This window comes from Silene latifolia, chromosome 4, assembly GCF_048544455.1.
Source record: "Silene latifolia isolate original U9 population chromosome 4, ASM4854445v1, whole genome shotgun sequence".
Classification (NCBI taxonomy): domain Eukaryota; kingdom Viridiplantae; phylum Streptophyta; class Magnoliopsida; order Caryophyllales; family Caryophyllaceae; genus Silene; species Silene latifolia.
In genome coordinates this window covers 42,253,987-42,274,926 of record NC_133529.1, presented here as the reverse complement: position 1 = coordinate 42,274,926, position 20,940 = coordinate 42,253,987, and the positions used below count along the sequence as shown (strand labels likewise).

Sequence of the window (20,940 nt, the reverse complement as noted above, 5' to 3'; positions counted from 1 at the left end):
AGCATGAAGAGCATTTGAGGACCGTGTTGCAAACGTTAGGGATAATCAACTCTATTCAAAACTTAGCAAATGTGAATTTTGGTTGGAGAAGATGACTTTTTTAGGGGATGTGGTGTCAAAGGAGGGAGTGTCCATGGATCCATACAAGATAGAAGTCGTGTTAAAGTGGGAGGCACCCAAGAATGTTGCGGAAATACGGAGTTTCCTTGGTCTAGCTCGTTACTATCGAAGATTTGTGAAAGATTTTTCAAAGATTGCTAGGCCATTCACATCATTGATGAGGAAATAAAATTGTTTCATGTGGGACGGGAGCTGTGAGACAGCCTTCTTAACTCTAAAGGAGCGCCTAACCACGGCTTCGGTGTTACCTTTGCCAGAAGGAAGTGAGAATTTCGAAGTTTATACTGATGCTTCAAAGAATGGTTTGGGATGTGTGCTCATGCAAAATAGTAAAGGCATTGCTTATGCATCGCGACAATTGAAGCCTTATGAGGAGAATTATCCGACACATGACTAATATATGCATATTTTATACCATTTCCCCTCTTTATTTTCATGAATTTTGACTCAACTTGACACGTTTTTGGCTTAAATTTGCTTGTATTTTACCCCTTTTATTCCATGTTATTCCCATGCTATGATTTCCCATCTCATCTTGTAGAGAATGGACCGAAGTGGAGGCAAAACGGAATAAGGAACAAGCAAGAAGCTAACTTGTGTTAGCATGAGGAGAAGAAGAGGAGAAAGTTGAGAACCTGTGTCCTCAGCTAGTAAACCGGCAGCCGGCTGGGGAACACAAGCCCCTTCCTTAGGAAAAAAACAAAGAAAATAAAGAAGCAAAATAAGAAAATGCTCGGTGCCGGTTGACACACTGGCAGCCAATCAACCGGCACCCACACCTAGTCCCTTTAAAGAAATGGAGGAAATGTGAAGAAGAGGTGCTCCCTGTCGGTAGGCCGACAGCTGGCTCACGGGCAGAGAACTCATGCACCATTCAAGATTGTCAATTTGACACAAAGAAGAATGGTCTCCTTACCGGTAGGTGGCCCGGCTGGGAACACGTTAACATGAGTTGGGGTTTGCTCTTTCTTGACACCTAATCTGTAACACCCCGGCCCAAACCCTGAGTCAGGAGCGGTCACTCATGATAGCTCATCAGATTGTGTACATGGCCCACAGATCAACACAGGTCCTTTATAGAGCATTTTATCCTCACTCATGCGCATCCCGGGAACCTTCCCAAGAGGTCGCCCATCCTAAGACTACTCCCAGCCATGCACGCTTAACTGTGGAGTTCCTTTGCATGGATGACCATAAAAGAAAGTGCGCTTTTTTTATTTGTGTAGTACTTTCAATCTCTTTAAGCACTAGTCATTTAAGTCTATCACTGGACCTCTTCAATTAACGTGGGGTGTTACATAATCCAAGGGGATACTATATATACCCCCATTGTTAATTCCCCTTGGACACACTACCCTAGACTAAGAAAGCCCTTAGTTGAAGCTTGTAATATTTCTTAATCAAAGTATTAATATTTTCTTAATTATAGCTTAGTTACTTTTTAATTATTATTATTAGATCCACTACTTTCAATAGTTTACATTTAGTAATTGGGTTGTAATTTGAAGACTTGAAGAAATTCATCTTTTATTCATCAATCCAAGTTGTCTCCATTAATTAGTATTGGTATAATTCTCATATTTATTTTGCTTCAGTTCATTTGTTTACATGTTTATGTTTGTTTAATTGTTCCACTCTCTTAAACATGTTTTCCTTTGTTTGTTTCATGCTAAAGTCTTCATCTTTTATGGTTGTTGTTCCAATTATGTGTGATTAGTGTCATACTAAGGTAGAGGAGGAGCTTGTGTAGGATTTTATGGCTTTATTAGTTGTTTTGATACAAAAGGGAAGTCCTTGGGTAATTTTCTTTGTTTTTGTTCACACCAAGTGTTTGTTGGAAGGCTTGAATGAGAATTTGAGCTCCTTCTTTATTTATTGCATGTTTAAGTGAGAGCTTTGGCTTGTATCAAGTTTGTGTGTGACAATGGCGTGTTTAGGAATGGTGAGAACAAGAATTCGACCTAACTAGCCTAGAGGATCGTCTTACACCGAGGGGTGGAGACCTACCTTGACCTTACTCTTGGACTACCCCTAGTTGTAACCATAAATCGACCATAGCCTACACTTGTGAACCTAAACGCCCCAATTTCTTAATATCTTGAGTTAATTCATATCAATTACTTGCTTACTAGTTATTTTCCTTGTTTTAGTAATTGTTCATTATTAGTTACAAACCAACTTTGCTTTTGGCTAGAATTAAACTAGGATTAACTAAACCGTCTTAGAACCATAACTTATCATCCTTTGGGTTCGACCCTCATATGCTACGATGGTCACCCGTTCATTTGCGAGGCTAGTACAAATTTAAAGCATATCGATGACCTAGAATTGGGAGACGTTGTTGCTTTGAAGGTATGGGCATAACCTATATGGAGCAACCATTAAGGTATTTTCTGACCATTAAAGGTTGAAGTATATTTACACCCAAAAGGAGTTGAACATGAGGCAAAGAAGATGGATAGAACTCATTAGAGACTATGACATGGAAATATTATACCATGAAAGGAAGGCTAATGTAGTAACCGATTCTTTGAGTAGGAAGTCGGTTCACTCTTTGTGTACCATTTTGTCCATGCTAAGGCTAAAGGAAGAAGTGAGAAAGATGGGCATTCACATGATCCGAAAAGGGGAGGCAATTGTTGACTTAACTTTGGAATCCGAATTGTATGATGAAATCCGGGAAAAACAAGCAAGTGATCCAAAGATTCAAGAGTGGAAGGGAGCCTTGGAAAGGGGTAAAACTTCAAAGTTTGAGTTGTATGTGGACGGAAGTATTAGGTTTAAAGGAAGATGGTGCATACCAAATGATGAGGAGCATAAGGCTCCGTTTGGCACAACACTTCAGGTAGCTTATTTGACCAAAATTTCAGCTACCTGATTTTTTTGCAAGTGTTTGGCAAGTAGCTTATTTTTTCAAATAAGGTACCTGAAATGAAATGCTACCTTAGCTAGCATTTGAGAAAGCAGGTACCTGAAATGACTTATTTTCCATTTTTACCCCTTTATTCTATAATATTAAATAATTTTCATATCCTTTTACGTCATTTTACAAAAATCAGCTACCTTTTCAGCTAGTTTGCCAAACACGTTTTTATATAATCAGTTACCTTATCAGCTCCTAATTTTCAGCTACCTTATCAGTTACCTTTTCAGGTTTCAGTTAGCTTTTCAGTTTTCAGCTACCTTTTCAGGTTTCAGCTACCTTTTCAGGTAGTTTTGCCAAACAGAGCCTAAGAAGAAGATTATGGATGAAGCCCATGATACACCTTACTCGGTGCATCCGGGTGGTGATAAGTTGTACAAGGACATCAAGAAGACGTTTTGGTTGTCAAATATGAAGAGAGAAGTGGCGGAATTTGTGGCAAGGTGCTTGACTTGTCAAAGGATAAAAGGGGAGCACAAGAGACCGTAAGGGAAAGTTATACCTCTAGATGTGCCGGAATGAATATGGGAATTGACATCAATGGACTTCATGGTGGGACTACTTAAGGACTCAAAAGGGGAACAACATGATTTGGGTTATCGTGGATAGGCTTACTAAATCGGCTCATTTAATACCAATGAAGGATACTTGGAGCAAGGTGGAACTAGCTAATGCCTACCGAAAAAATGTGGTCAAGCTACATAGGATACCAAAGGACATTGTGTCGGATCGCGATTCTAGGTTGATCTCTAGATTTTGGCAAGAATTGCAAAGTTCAATGGGTATTCAATTGAAGATGAGTACGGCATTTCACCCGGCGACGGATGGGCAAACTGAGAGAACTATCTAAACTCTAGAATACATGTTGAGGGCTTGTGTAATGGAATTCGGGGCACTTGGGAGGAAAGGATAGATTTGATTTAATTTTCTACAATAATAGCTACCATGCAAGCATTGGCATGGTCCCATTTTAAGCTTTGTATGGGAAAAAGTTTTGAAGCCCAATATGTTGGGATGATAGCACCGAAGCCATCTTGTTGGGACCCCAAATGATCCAAGACATGATAAACCAAGTTCATGTAATCCGAGAAAAGATGAGAGCGACACAAGATAGGCAAAAGAGTTATGCCGATTTGAGAAGAAGCGACATTGAATTCGCGGTGGGAGACAAAGTTATACTCAAGGTTTCTACGATGAGAGGTGTGATGAGGTTCGGGAAGAGAGGGAATTTGAATCAAAAGTTCATAGGGTCGTATGAGATATTGGATAGGGTTGGGGAAGTGGCTTACCGTTTAGCACTTCCCCCGGCACTTGATCGTGTTCACAATGTATTTCACAGTTCCCAATTGCGGAAGTGTATAAGTGATCCTTCCCATGTTCTAGAAGCGGAAACAATTAAATTGGATGATGCCGTAACCTATGTGGAGACTCCCAAGGAAATCTTGGACCGGAAATTAAGGAAGACAAGGCATGGGGAAACGGTGTTGATGAAGGTATTGTGGTCTAATCACCAAGTAGAAGAGGCTACATAGAAAGTCGAGGAAGCAATAAAAGAGCGGTATCCCCACCACTTTTAACATGTATGAGTTTGGTTACGAGGTCGTAACCTTGTTTTTAGAGGGGTGGAGCGTATTACGCAAGTGCAAGTTTCTTCTTTTGCTAGTTAGTTTACTCCACATTCATAGTCGTAATAGTCATTAGTTGTCTCGACCTATGCGAGTGTATAATTCTCTTGGGTAGTAAATACCTTCCTTGGTGCGTAGTTGGGACATGGGTAGTAGTATTAGAAGTACCTTGTTTAATTTGTGTGTGAACTTCGGGGACAAAGTTCGTCTTAAGCGGGGAAGACGGTAATACCCCGTAACTTCTAAGGCTGCACTCGGCTGAGTATTCGACCAAGTGGAAGTCACTCGACCGAGAGAGGGACCGAGTAACACCTGGTCATTTCATACGAGCTTCTAGAATGAGTCACTCGGCTGGCTAGTGCACTCGACCGAGTGCCACCGAGCACTCGACCGAGTGACCTATCATTGTCCCTTATTTCGCGTGTGAACATTGTAGGTGGACCTTAGCCATTTAGACTCTTTTTTTCAGATTTGCCCCCTTATTTTCTCACCAAATCTTATCTTCATATCTCTCAAAATCCCACAAAATACTCCCAAATCTTATCCTCAAGATTTCCACCATACTTTTGAAGATTTGCTTCCTAATTCTTGTTCTTGCTCATTTGTTTACACTTGTAAGTACACTCTTACTCTTTTCCTCTATTCTTAATTAGTAACCCCTAGTTTAATTATTATGTTATCTTATGGGATTTTAATTAGGGCTTTAACTAATTAAGTGGATTAATTAAGAGGTTAATTATTATTATTATTGTTGTATTATGTTGTTGTGATAGTAAGTCATAATTTGTGTAGGAGGAGATGAGAAGCCTTTCTAGCTTGCTTGATTGAGTTCTTGGAGATTAGCAAGAGGTAGGGTTTTCCTTACTTAGCTTTGATAATATGGATGTTTTTTTGCACATTAGTTATCATGAATTACATAATCCATGTGATAGTTGTATGATAACAGAGTAATTGGTAATTAGGGTTTTAATGGCATATGAATGTGGGGTGTTTATTCATGTATTGTGATTGGGTAAGGGGATTTAGCATCATGATATCACCTTGTTGCATTATAACATGATCTGGGAAGTTTGTCAATTAATTAGTTGGTATATTGGTAAACATGTGTGATACCGTCGTAGAATACCAAAGATAGATTTATAATCCAAACTACTACTATAGATAGCGGCAGTCAGGGTCGAACCACGGAGAGGTGATGCAATTAATAGTTGTCTAATTTTAGTCTAAAGTAACAGTTGTGAGGGGGTTTGATTTGAATAGTTGTATAACTAAAGGTAACAAAATTAAAACTAAACTAAAGCAAGTAAATGAGTAATTAAAGAAATAAGATGAAATCAAATGTTAAAAGGATGCTAAGATGGTCGGTTCACTGTAGTTTCGGCGACAGTATCCTAAGTAAGTCTGAATTAATCACGTAAGACGGGAAAATAAGAAGTCCTCTCGGTCCATTCTTAACAGGTAGCATCTTTCGATCCAGCTACGGGTCCCTAATATCATTATCTAGTACCGACTCTCGCCCTGAAAAGTGATTCTTAAAAGCCTAAATTAACTTATCTCTCGATCTTATCAATTTAGTCGTCTTAATTAAGTAGTCTATTTCCCTCTCCTATCTTTCGATCTATCGGGTCGGTCAATTTCGAAGCATTCAACTAGTCGCGTGCACTCAATTCGTCAAATATAGCAATTAAATTAATTAAGACGGAGCTAATCTCCCGTGAGCTGGTCGATCGATCAGGTAAGGCAGTCGATCGACCATGACGCGACTCGGGATTATGAATTCTACGCCGCCTACCCTACAGGTCCCTTACATCTTAGCACGAAGGGTTTAGCTACTCATGACGGAATTCATAACAATAACGAAATTAATAATTAACAAGACTGGATGCATGATTAAATAAACTAAGCAAATAAGATGCATAAACGAAATAAGGCTTTGGGAAACTACTCTATGCAATCTAATCTATGAATGAATAAAAGAAAACTGAAATCAAGGAACGTAAATTACCAAATGAAAGCAGGAAGAAGAATCCGAAAGTACGAACTTTATTAACGAAAGTAAATTGTATTGAATGATTATGAACTCTAATGCTAAATTCCAAATTGAACCCAAAATATTCGATCCCTCAAAATTCTCCTCCTTTCCTCTGAAAACTCAGGTTACGTTATATGGATAGTCTTACGTAACTTTATTCCTAAAACCTAATTACATTGGGCTTTCTCGTTTTCCAAATTTGCGTCAGAATCACGGTGTGGTCGATCAACCACTAGAACCAGTCGATCGACCAAACCTCAGTAAACAGTAGCTTCTGATCTTATTTAGGAATCGCGCCCTGGTCGATCGACCATGGAGGTCAGTCGATCGACTGTTTCAGCTGATACTTTGCTCCAGAAGCCTCGTAAATTTGTCTTTCAGGCCTCGACACGCGCACCAAGTTCGTTTCTTGAGTAAATACTTCATGACAAATATTATGCCAAGTACTCGGGGACGGATTTGGCTTGATTTCCGCTATATTCTTCACATTTCTGCAATATTACACAAAAACACAAAAGTAGACGGAAATAGGGAAAATAGTAGCATAAACTACACAAATGAGCTCTGAAATACGTGTAAAATAGGGTGTAAAACATCATATTCAGGACACGCATCAAACTTCCCCAAACCAAACCCTTGCTTGTCCCCAAGCAATAACTAGACTCAATCTTAGGACCTAGTGGAACGATTTCAATCTCAGAGCGAAATGCAAACTGCAAAGCCTAAACCAGTTTAATGCAACAACTAACAATCAATTAGCAATATATATGAATCATGCAAACGAGTTATGTAGTCGTTAAAAACCGTTGAACCGTCAAATATAGAGACTAATCATTATGGACTCTCACGGGTCGCTCAAATCACACATAAGCACAAGTGAATATATGTGAAAGATAGAAAGAAGTAATTTTGTAATGACACTCACCTAACTACGACCTATAAGAACATGCCTGCAACCTAATATGAAAATGATCTCTACAACCGTACATATGCATTCCAACCAAACAAATGACCATGATACATGCCGAGGTAAATTTGGATATGTGAGGTAATGGGTAAGAAAGGGCTAAGATAAATTTGGATATGAGGAGTTAAAGCCAAGCTAGTAACTACAGATCCAAATTACGGGAACATCCAAATTTCAAACTCAAGATTTCAATCGAAACGGTGCTAAATATCAAGCACTAATCTCACAATTTCCACAATTAATCAACTCCCTATAAGATACAAATACAACATGGGAGCAAAAATCGCCATTTAATAAAGATTTTGAATTATGCGATTTTGATTTTTTTCCTTCCTCTTCTGCGGTTCACGGTCGATCGACCCATGAGTCCAGTCGACCGACCAAAGGTCGAACTTGCTTTTCATTTTTTTTTTCTCTTTTTTTTTCTTTTTTTTTTCTTTCTTTCCTCCTTTCCAACATTCCACCAAACTTCTCATAAAGAGCAATATAACCAAAATGTAATAAACACATTCCCACAATTACCAATACTAGCTCAGATAAGGTATGTTAAATATAGTATGTAGCTTATGGGACAGAAGGCAATTTGGCTATGTGAGGTTTATGAGAAAAGGGGACCTCTACCACAGGTGTCAACAAACCATAAACTGAATGCATACAGGTATTAAGCAAATAAAGTTCATATTTATGCATATTGATATAACATGTCTTACAAGGAGTAACTACTCACAATCCTAGATGAACTGGTCATGAATGTCACCAGTTATAAGGCTCTAAAACTCAGAAAATGATGTAGTTTGCCATAAATCTAAGTCAAGTTTAATGTTCAGCGAATAAATTAACGAAAACTCGTAGACTATACATATATGATTCTACTAATAACATGTTAATGAGCACGGCTTAGGCATAAACAAATGCAAATGCAATGTCATCATTGAAATACTACCGTTCCGACTCGACCTATATGCTAAAATAAACGTGCAATTTTTAATTTTTGAATTTTCTGTATATATAAGATAAATGAAATAACAAATGCAAACTGAAGTGCAATAAACGTGAAACAGAAATGTAATAAAACATGTTAATGCAATGCGCAAAACCCTTCCCCAAACCAAATCACACAATGTCCTCATTGTGCAAAATCATATAAAAGAAACAAAAAGGGAAATGGGAATTTGCGATAAATTAACTAAATAAGACATAAAAGTGACTCGGAAACTCACAAGACTTTAAGCGCAGAAGGAAACCTCCCCAAACCAGCGTGAGCTAGGAGGTTTCAGTAGCCAACAGTGCTACCATAGGTCCCTGAAAAGAAACAAAAGTACCGCGCGTAATTCCGAGAAAACAATTTACGAAACGCAAAATTATGTGCAAAATAAGAAAACATAAGAAAACAGAAATGAATTGAAGAATAATGTAATACTCTGTATTTATAAGTCTCTGGGTACTCTATCGAGTAGGCCTTACTCTGTCGAGTAAGGGTGAGTTGCGTTTTAAAATAGTTTCTGACCTATTGGGTACTCGATCGAGTAACTAAGATACTCGATCGAGTAAGGGGGCACTCGATCGAGTACCTTAGCTATTCGATCGAGTAGCCGGTTTACGGGGAGTTATTTCTCGAGTTTTGTTAATTATGCGATTAAGGTATATAATCTTTTCCGTGATTGTTCTAAACACTTTTCAAAACCTAAATTAATGTCAAGAGAGATAGCAAAGTACGTTCTTCACTTTAATCGCATTGTTAGCAAATCCCGGAGTTTGGAAGGTCGGATTTCATCGTTCGTTATAACGTTGAGATCCTTGCGTCGAGGGTAAGACCTATGTACCGTTTTTATTGTATTTCATTTAAGTTGTTTAGACCCTAATATGGGGATTTGGGGGTTTTGTGTAGATTGTGATTTGGTAGTGTTTATGTGTTTGTATGATAGGAGGAGGTTTTGTAGAAGAGGCTTTTTGATACAGCTGTTGAGACCGTCTGATAGTTGTGCTTTCCAGGTAGGATTTCCTACTCAGTATTAGTCCCATAATGTGATGTTGATGTGTTGTGGTTGATTGAATAATATAGTAATTGTATTGTGACGGTTGTTGATTGTGATTGTTTGTCTCTGGTTCTCGAGACGCGTTCTCGGCTGAGTGGAGTCACTTGCGGGAGTGGCTTCACGCCCTAGTTTCGCCCTTCGTGGAACCCGCCACGGAAGGGGATGTGCACATTAATGAACAGGGAAATCGCTCAATATGATGAGCGGGGATTTGGTGGGTACGGCTGCGGTCCCCATGGCGAGCGGCTAGTCCAGTGGACGATCGGTGATTGAGATTGGTGGGACTAATGTGATTGTGTGTGTGTGACGGTGTGAGATATATCTTTTATCGTATTGTTGATATATATAGATTGTGTGATTAGTATCGACCCGTGTTGTTGTTTGTAAAACTGCGGTGATCCATTCGGGGATGGTGAGCGATAGTGAGCGAGTTTGAGTTGAGTCACATGGGATTGCTTTGGGATGTGCCACTTTGTCGACGATAGAAGTCTTCCGCTGTAGCTTAGTAGTTTAATAAACTTTGCATTTAGTTGATTAGACAGTTGGTTTGAGAACTTGTACCCGTATTTTGGGATTTGGTTTGATTTGTACTTTTCACTAAAGTTATACTATTAAATGTTGTTTCGTTATTGTCTTATGATTATCATGCCTCGGGTAACCGAGATGGTAGTATCCTTATACCTGAGTGATCCTAGTAAGGCACTTGGAGTATGGGGGTGTTACAAATGGTATCAGAGCGACGATCCTGAAACCTGTAACCAATAAATCTAATGAATATAGGGAGTCAATTAAAATGAACCCGGGGTAAAGGTTGGAGGAGGTAATGCAAAGGCTTGGGAGACGTCCTGAAGTCGCGAACTTGCCCTATAATTTTGAACCGGTCACATGGGGGGTGTATGTCGAGGTCGTATGCGTTGTTTGTTAGCTTGTGTGTGGATGTGATGAAGTATGTGTAATTGTTGGATGTTTGGAGTAGAAAGTTGAGAATGTGAAAGAAAGATTGATGAAATATATAGAACTGTTGTTGGAATGAGAAGCATGATGGATGTTTACTATGTGGCGTTTAATAACATGATAGAGTTATTTCGTTGATATTATGAAGAGTTGTGTAGCATTATATGCTTAGTTATGATATAATGTTGGGATATGATATAACATGCGGGTAGCGTTTTTGAGTTAGCATGACTCGATCGAGTGGGACTGACTTGATCGGGTGGGTATTTGACGATTTTGAATCCAGAATCGTGTTTTTGGGCAATCGATCGAGTACCTCGGGCACTCGATCGAGTACCTCGGGCACTCGATCGAGTAGGGGGTCACTCGATCGAGTAGCCGGGCTACTCGGTCGAGTATGTTAGAGGTCAGAAGGTCTGTTTTGGGTCTGGAGTCGGGGCACTCGATCGAGTATGTTGGGCACTCGATCGAGTATCCTGCTACTCGATCGAGTAGGTTAGGGAACTCGATCGAGTATGTCTTGGGCAGCTTGCCTTCGTGTTTTGAGGTTTTGGTACGTATGTTTATATCCACCCCTTTTCTGATATAGTTTCAAGATGCCGCCCAAGAAGAATGCTTTGTATGCGAGAGCTGAGCTTATGAACATAGATGATATCGTTAAGATGTTGGAGCATCAGGATGCTCTTACGGAGGCTTTAAAGACGGTGGGAAAGGATAAGGATAAGGATAAGGAGAAGGAGGTTTATCACTCTAAAATCAGCCTCTATATATCGAGGTTTAACCCGAAAGAGTACAAGGGGGTTGGGGAGCCTAACCTTCTTGATAACTGGCATAGAGAGATGGAGAACATACTAGATTTGGTTCACTGTCTGATGAGATGAGAGTAGAACAAGCCGCATTCTACCCGAGCGAAAGCACTGGCAAGTGGTGGGATACGGTGAAAGTGAGTGCTAAAGAAAAGAGTTGTATGTAAGTTGACCAAGGTTTATGCTTTGAGGATATGGGTTTGAGTTTGAGGATACCTCGAGGAGAGAGGGTGTTGAGAAAATCCTTAGAAAGTTATGAGAGAGAGCCGAGAGGTTAGTGAGATGGCTGGTGGCCAATCTAGTCACAAGAAAGGCAACCACAATCAAACTAGGGGTTTTCTTAAGGGTCGTGGTTCGATCTTTGGGGCTTCCTTTAGGCGTGGCCGTGGAAGTGTTAGTGGTAGTTGGGGAATGACCTGCTATAGTTGTGGTGGCGTAGGCCACAAGAGACATGAGTGCACAAGTGCACCTGGAACTTTCCAGAGACCTGCGCAGAGCTATGCGAGCAATAGACCGAAGCGGATCATGGTCAAACCGGGAAGTCGAGCTATCGAGTGGAGGTAACCGCAATGGCGGTAATTCTTATCGAAACCACCGAACGAACAACAACAATCAAGGGTCGGGTGCTAAGCCGACCACATCAGCCAACACTGTCTAGGGAGGTGGACAGAAGACCAGTGGAAAGTTGTTCATGATGGAGAAGAAAGCAGCTGAAGATGATGCACACGTTATCACTGGTACTTTTCTTGTTAACGGTATTCATACCTTTGTTTTGTTTGATTCGGGGGTGTCTCAGTCGTTTGTATCTTTGAGTCATGTTAAATGGTTGGGTTTGAGGGTATATGAGTCTGTTAGTGAGGAAGTTTTTATACCTTCGGGTGAGTCTGTATCATGTGGGAGGTTATATAGGGATGTACCTATGATAGTTGGGCAAGTTGATCTACCTATAGACTTGCTAGAGTTTCCTTTTAGCGGTTTTGAGATGATAGTTGGGATGGATTGGTTGGGAAAGTATAAAGCTAAGATAGACTGTCATCAAAAGAAAGTGTCTTTAAGAGGTCCTAAGGGCGTTAGTGTGTCTTATCGTGGGTTTCTGGTCAAACCCAAAGTTAAGTTGATTGCAGCTGTTACTTTGAAGTCTTATCTGAGGAAGGGATGTCCTTTGATCTTATGCCATGTGAGAGATGACCGGATAGAGAGTCCGACAGTTGATCAGATACCAGTGGTGGGAGAGTTTGAGGATGTGTTTCCGGAGGATATTACGGGGTTGCCACCGAAGAGAGAGATAGATTTCACAGTTGAGTTGAAACCGGGGACGGGGCCAATCTCTAAGGCACCGTACCGGATGGGTCCTAAGGAGATGGAGGAGCTTAGGAAGCAGTTAGATGATCTGATAGAGAAGGGATACATTAGACCAAGTGTATCGCCGTGGGGAGCACCAGTTCTTTTTGTGAAGAAGAAAGATGGGATTTTGAGGTTCTGCATAGACTATAGAGAGCTGAACCAAGTGACAGTGAAGAACAAGTATCCTTTGCCACGGATAGATGACTTGTTTGATCAGTTGAGTGGTGTATCAGTCTTTTCCAAGATTGATTTGAGGTCGGGGTACCATCAGGTGAAGATTAGAGAGATGGACATACCAAATACAGCTTTCACGTCGAGGTATGGCCATTATGAGTATGTGGTGATGCCGTTTTGGTTATATAATGCACCGGCAGTGTTTATGGATTTGATGAATAGGATCTTTAGACAGTTTTTGGATAAGTTTGTGGTGGTGTTTATCGATGACATCTTAGTCTACTCCAAGACTAAGGAGGAGCATGAGGAGCATCTGAGGATTGTGTTGCAGACTCTGAGGGAGCATGAGTTATATGCTAAGCTGTCCAAGTGCGAGTTCTGGTTAGAGAAAGGTGCTTTTCTGGGGCATTTGATCTCTAAGGAGGGAGTAGTTGTGGATCCGGCGAAGATTGAGGCAGTGACAAAGTAGGAAGCACCAAAGAATGTTACTGAGATCAGGAGTTTTCTGGGTTTAGCTGGGTACTATAGACGGTTTGTGAAAGATTTCTCCAAGATAGCTAGACCTATGACAGCGTTGATGAGAAAAGAGAACAGGTTTCGTTGGGATGAGAGTTGTGAGACGGCGTTCCAAACATTAAAGGAGCGTTTGACCACAGCTTCTATCTTAGCATTGCCTGAAGGGATTGAGAACTTTGAGGTTTATACAGATGCCTCAAAGAATGGGTTGGGATGTGTGTTGATGCAGAACGGTAAGGTGATTGCCTATGCTTCTAGGCAATTAAAGCCTTATGAGGAGAACTACCCTACTCATGATCTGGAGTTGGGTGCAGTGGTGTTTGCTCTCAAGATATGGAGACATTACCTTTATGGAGCAATCTTTAAGGTATTTTCTGATCACAAGTCTCAAGTACATTTCACTCAAAAGGAGTTGAACATGAGACAGAGGAGGTGGATGGAGCTGATTGGCGATTATGACATGGAAATTATCTACCATGAAGGGAAGGCCAATGTTGTTGCAGATGCTTTGAGTAGGAAGAGTGTACATTCTTTGTGTACAGCTCTATCTTTGAAGAGGTTGAGAGATGAGGTAGCGAAGTTTGGGATACATATGATGCAGAAAGGAGATGCCATGGGAGATTTGACAGTGCAGCTTGATCTTTATGAGGATATTCGAGGTAAACAGGCGTTGGATCCTAAGATGGTTGAGTGGAGAGCTGGAGTAGAGAAAGGGACAGTGTCTCGATTCTCTATTCATACAGATGGTAGTTTGAGGTTTGACGGTAGGTGGTGTGTCCCTAAAGATAAGGAGTTGAAAAAGACTATCATGACAGAGGCACATTGCACACCATATTCAGTTCATCCAGGTGGAGATAAGTTGTACAAGGATTTAAAGAACACGTTTTGGTGGCCTGGGATGAAGAAAGAGACAGTTGAGTTTGTGGCCCGTTGTTTGACATGCCAGAGAGTTAAAGTGGAACAGCGACGGCCACAAGGTAAGATTCAGTCTTTAACGGTACCTGAGTGGAAGTGGGAGTCCATTTCTATGGATTTTATCGTGGGTTTGCCAAAGAGTCAACACGGTAACAATATGATTTGGGTAATAGTGGATCGACTGACAAAGTCAGCTCACTTTGTTCCAATGAAAGATAAATGGACTAAAGCACAATTGGCTATGGCCTATCGAAAGAACATGCTTAAGTTACATGGAGTCCCTAAGGACATAGTGTCTGACAGAGATGCGAGATTTATATCAAGGTTTTGGAAAGAGTTGCAGGAATTGTTGGGAACAACTTTGAAGATGAGTACAGCATTTCATCCTGCGACAGACGGACAGACAAAGAGAACGATCAAAACTCTTGAGGATATGTTACGAGCTTGTGTGATGGACTTTGGTGGTAGCTGGGAACAAAGGTTGGATTTGATAGAGTTTTCTTACAACAACAGCTACCACACTAGTATTGGTATGGCACCGTTTGAGGCTTTGTATGGGAGGAGATGTAGGAGTCCGATTTGTTTGAACGATAGTGTTGAGGCAGTGGTTTTAGGACCAGAGATGGTACATGAGATGGTTTAACAGATCAAGATGATCAGGGAACGGATGAGAGCAGCTCAGGATAGGCAAAAGAGTTATGCAGATCTACATCGCCGAGATATAGAGTTTCAGGTTGGGGACAAGATTCTTCTGAAAGTGTCTCCTATGCGTGGGGTAATGAGATTTGGGAAGAAAGGCAAGCTGAGTCAGAAGTTTATCGGGCCTTATGAGATCTTAGAGCGAGTTGGGGAAGTTGCATATCGTCGGCTTTACCACCAAGTTAGAGAGAGTGCATAATGTGTTTCATGTATCGTAGCTACGGAAGTATGTGAGTGATCCGTCACATGTGTTAGAGGCAGAGAGCTTAGAGCTAGATGAGTCCTTAACATATCTTGAGGTTCCTAAGCAGATTCTTGACCGAAAGGTTAGGAAGACTAGGAGTGGTGAGACAGTTTTGCTTAAGATCCTTTGGTCTAACCACGAGACCGAGGAAGCTACATGGGAGCCAGAGGAGGCCATGAAAGAGCGTTGCCCTTTCCTTTTTGATTAGGTATGTATGGTTACGGGGACGTAACCTTGTTTCTTTTAGGGGGGTAGGAGATGATCGCGAAGAGTTTTTAAGAGTTTTTGTACCCTTTTGTATGTTGTGTCGGTATGTTTGTCGGGATGAGTTTGGGTTAGTAACATGTTTTATGTCGAGTTTTGTTTTGGTTGTTGAGTCGGAAGTGTTGTGGGTGTATCTTTGTTTTGTGGTGGTTTGAACTTCGGGGACGAAGTTCTTTTAAGGAGGGAAGACTGTAATACTCCGTATTTATGAGTCTCTGGGTACTCTATCGAGTAGGCCTTACTCTGTCGAGTAAGGGTGAGTTGCGTTTTAAAATAGTTTCTGACCTGTTGGGTACTCGATCGAGTAACTAAGATACTCGATCGAGTAAGGGGGCACTCGATCGAGTACCTTAGCTACTCGATCAAGTAGCCGGTTTAGGGGGAGTTATTTCTCGGGTTTTGTTAATTATGCGATTAAGGTATATAATCTTTTCCGTCATTGTTCTAAACACTTTTCAAAACCTAAATTACTGTCAAGAGAGATAGCAAAGTACGTTCTTCATTTTAATCGCATTGTTAGCAAATCCCGGAGTTTGGAAGGTCGGATTTCATCGTTCGTTATACCGTTGAGATCCTTGCGTCGAGGGTAAGACCTATGTACCGTTTTTATAGTATTTCCTTTAAGTTGTTTAAACCCTAATATGGGGATTTGGGGGTTTTGTGTAGATTTTGATTTGGTAGTGTTTATGTGTTTGTATGATAGGAGGAGGTTTTGTAGAAGATGCGTTTTGATACAGCTGTTGAGACCGTCTGATAGTTGTGCTTTCCAGGTAGGATTTCCTACTCAGCATTAGTCCCATAATGTGATGTTGATGTGTTGTGGTTGATTGAATAATATAGTAATTGTATTGTGACGGTTGTTGATTGTGATTATTTGTCTCTGGTTCTCGAGACGCGTTCTCGGCTGAGTGGAGTCACTTGCGGGAGTGGCTTCACGCCCTAGTTTTGCCCTTCGTGGAACCCGCCACGGAAGGGGATGTGCACATTAATGAAGAGGGAAATCGCTCAATATTATGAGCGGGGATTTTGTGGGTACGGCTGCGGTCCCCCATCGCGGCGGGTCCAGGTGGACGGTCGGTGATTGAGATTGATGGGACTGATGTGATTGTGTGTGTGACGGTGTGAGATATCTTTTTATCGTATTGTTGATATATATAGATTGTGTGATTAGTACGACCCCGTGTTGTTGTTTGTAAAACCTGCTTGTGATCCATTCGGGGATGGTGAGCGATAAATTGAGCGAGTTTGAGTTGAGTCACATGGGATTGCTTTGGGATGTGCCACCTGTCGACGATAGAAGTCTTCCGCTGTAGCTTAGTAGTTTAATAAACTTTGCATTTAGTTGATTAGACAGTTGGTTTGAGAACTTGTACCCGTATTTTGGGATTTGGCTTGATTTTTACTTTTCATTAAAGTTATACTATTAAATGTTGTTTCGTTATTGTCTTATGATTATCATGCCTCGGGTAACCGAGATGGTAGTATCCTTATACCTGAGTGGTCCTGGTAAGGCACTTGGAGTATGGGGGTGTTACAAATAAAGTGGAGAAAAGACTCCCTCAACTACGCAAATCAACCAAACACAGCAGGGGAATGGTCGTGAACATGTACAGCAGCGAGAAGCGGTCGATCGACCATACAAGACAGTCGATCGGCCAGGGTGACAGGAACAGAAGCCCCTAAAGTCGCGGCACAGTCGATCGACCGCACAAGCCAGTCGATCGACTGAGATACCTGCTGTAAGTTTCTGATTTCTTCTAATTAGCTCAATAAATTGAGCTAATATGGTCTATGAACCTGCAAATACACATAATAACGCGCCCAAAATTGCGCAAAACCCAAAGTAACAGTCTAAAGTCTTTAAATCCTAAGCAAACTGATTAAAGCGAAGTTTCGCGCACACCAAAACAATAAAAAGTCTAACAAAAGCAATAAAATGTTTCTTCAAAAAGTCTTAATCAACTAATAGTTGATAAGAATGGCCACGGAATGGCCCACTTGCTCGGCTTCTGACTACAAGAAGTAGCCTCTACAGTAATCATCTCCTCAGCTGCACTCCTAACGACTCCAATATCCACAGAACTCAACGGATCAACATCTCTAACCTCTTCCAAATAAATGACCGCGTCTGGCTCGTCAAAATCCATATCGGACTCCGTCACCTTGACTGGCTCCTCATCAGGCTCCTCATCTGTTGCATAGCTCAGACATCCTAGACCGCCTCTTTGAACGATTGTCTCCTTCACAACTGGAGCAACATGCGGCTCTAACTTCCCCAAACCAGCCCCTGCAACAGTCAAAACAGAAGGATCTTCCTCCAATTTGCTGTTATTGCAGAAATAGGCATAGGGGCAGGCATATCAGGTAATACAACATAAGATTTAGCTACATTGAAAGTTACTGGGTACATAGCAGCCTTCTTCTTATAGGTCTGGGCAAAAACAACGGACTGTTTCCCCACCTTAAAGGTCAATGTTCCCGAGCCAACATCTATAACTGTACCAGCAGTGTGCAGAAATGGTCTACCCAAAATGATAGGGATGTGAGAATCCTCAGGTATGTCTAGCACAATGAAGTCAACTCGGAAAAAGAACTTTCCTATCTGCACAGGAATGTCCTCTAAGACTCCTATAGGCTGGACCGCAGAACGATCAGCCATCTGTACCGTCATGTTTGTAATTACAAACTTGGTCAATTTCAATTTCTTAGCAAGACTCAAAGGCATAACACTAATGCTAGCTCCTAGATCATATAATGCCTTCTCAATTGAGAAGGTACCAATATTACAAGGAACAGAAAAGCTACCAGGGTCAGCTAACTTATGTGGAGCAGTGTGAGTCAAATAAGAACATGACTCCTCAGTTAGTGCGACAGATTGCACAGTATCAAGTGACTTCTTTTTAGACAACAGTTGCTTCATAAATTTCATGTAAGCAGGCACTTGATTAACTAATTCTAAGAAAGGAATGCACATTTAAACTACGAATAACATTTTCAAACTTGTTAAACGATACCTGTTCCTTTGTCGGCACCAATCTCTCTGGGTACGGAGCTGTAAGAAGCAACTTATCCCTCTCCTCTAGATCTCTCATACCGGCATCAGTGGACTTAGGCTGAAAATCCACTACTTTGTCCTTGTTGTAGCTCGAACCTTCTTCAGACCGTCTCGGGAATGAACCATTAATCGTCGTAGGGTTATACTTTGGAACCGAACCGACCCATCAAAGATTTGGATCTTTCCTCGATAATTTCGGAGTCGTCGTACCCCGAAATAAGTAGTCCCTCAAGTTATCTGGCATTGGAGGACGAAAAGGTTCACAATCAGCAGCACCTTCAGTCGATCGACCATGTAGGTCAGTCGATCGACTGGCTTCCGCAGGACTAGAAGCTTCACTGTTACCCGAGCTGGTCGATCGACCAGGTACATCAGTCGATCGACTGATATACCTGCTGATCGTCTTTTTCTTGCTACTGTTCATTCCAGCCTTTTCTTGATCGGTTCCGCACCATCTTTTTCAACAGCATCTTGACCGTAGCGGGCCCATCATGAGTAGACCCACTCCACAAAGTAATCGCATTTAGAGTCTCTTTTTGATTTGGCTGCGACGGTAAATGCCCCGGAGCTCTAGTTGCACATTTGCTTGCCAATTGGGCAATTTGACTCTCCAACATTTATGTAGAAATCTCTCTAGCTAGAGACTCTTTTTGCAGCAACCCGACAAATTCTGAACCATGTTTTTCAATTCAGAAATATCAAAACCTTGAAATCGCTGCTGCTGAGGCACATAGGGAGGCTTTTGATACTGCTGCTACTTATGAGGGGGCACATAGTTTTGCTGCTGCTGCGGTCCCGGATTAAGAACATTCTGGTTAGTCCACCTCAAATTGGGGTGAACGTTGGAGGGATCGGGATAAGTACCAGTCTGCCTAAAGTGTTGAAAGGCAACACATGTTTCATTCGAACTAGTACAAAATTCCAAAACATGTCCCTCTCCTCCATATCTTTTGCATGTAAAGGGACCGTCCGAAACTGCATTTTTTTTTGCAAGAAAGGCAAGCCATATTATTCATCCATTAAGAGAATAAAGAGGCCGGATCTTACAAAGATATATCCAATAATTAGACTATTCAACTAAGAATTCTAGCTATCTCATCCTCATAAGACGGGTGAGTTACAAATAATAACCGAGTACTCACAAAGAATTGAATTCGTTTAGTAACATATTCAATCGTGCGTTCAACTTCTTTGAAAATACGTGCATTTCTCTCCTCCCATATACAATAAACAGTGGCTCCCAAACAACTAGCAAACCAAGATGATTTCCAATGCTTCCTTACCCGTCGACCAGCCAGCCAACGTAGTTCCTTACACAGGTCCTCAGTTCTATGGTACAGTTTCAACCAAGCCAATACATTATTCCAAACAGCAGCAGCAAAGTGGCATTGGAAAAATAAGTGTCTATGCGTTTCACAGTTAGCCTTACACAGGATGCAGCGATTCACCAGGCAAAAACCCTTCTTACTCAAGCTAGAAATTATAGCCAGCTTCCTCTGCATAGCTAAAACCATGATAAAACTATGCTTTGGAAGGACAGCTCTAAGCCAAACGCCCTTTGTCCATGGTAGTTGCACTCCGTTTTCTCTGAAGTTATCATACAGCAGGCATAATTGTAACTTACCTGCCTTAACACATCTGCTCAGAAGGGATCTAGCCAACTCAACTCCTCCAGCCTTAGAAACCAGTTCATTCCTCACATACAGAATACTCCTCCAGCTCTCTGAATGATGAGGTTTAATCTGCATATCCCAGAAATTGTGAGCTTTGATGTTGTAGACCATATTCCATTGGGTCCATGTACTACTGGATGAACTATCAATTGCCCAAATCCATTTACATAAGATACTTCTGTTCCAAGCCAAAATCTCTTTTATATTGAACCCTCCCTCATTATGTGGATAACAACAGGATGTCCAATTCTTCATTATGAGCTTCCTAGTACTGCTTTATAACTCCTTTAGGAATCAATAAAGTAGCACACCAGTACTGCTCCAGGCCAAAAATGACAATGTTTATCAAAGTAATTCTCCCTGCATAAGAGACCCTGTGAGTAGCCCAGTAACTCATAGCTTTCTGAATCTTATTTAATAAATCAGCAAACATAGTCTTATTCAATCTTCCTTCATTTATTGGGACTCCCAGATATCTGAAAGGGAAGACTCCTTCAATAAACCCGGTATTCCTCAGAATAGTCTGCTTAACATCATCCCTTATCCCTCCCATGTAGATATTTGTCTTTTCAGGGTTAGCCTTCAACCCAGAC

At 41.1% G+C, this 20,940-nt stretch overlaps 2 protein-coding genes across 2 annotated transcripts; one reads left to right on the top strand and one right to left on the bottom strand.

The window, feature by feature from the left end:
* Positions 1-4,137: 4,137 nt before the first annotated feature.
* LOC141651436 (uncharacterized) lies at positions 4,138-4,575 on the top strand. Its single transcript, XM_074459150.1, has one exon. The coding sequence runs from the start codon at positions 4,138-4,140 to the stop codon at positions 4,573-4,575; it is 438 nt and encodes a 145-aa protein (XP_074315251.1).
* A 15,172-nt stretch (positions 4,576-19,747) lies between these two features.
* On the bottom strand, positions 19,748-20,602 carry LOC141651435 (uncharacterized). The gene has a single exon (XM_074459149.1). It carries the CDS (start codon positions 20,600-20,602, stop codon positions 19,748-19,750), a length of 855 nt encoding a protein of 284 aa, XP_074315250.1.
* Positions 20,603-20,940: the final 338 nt, after the last annotated feature.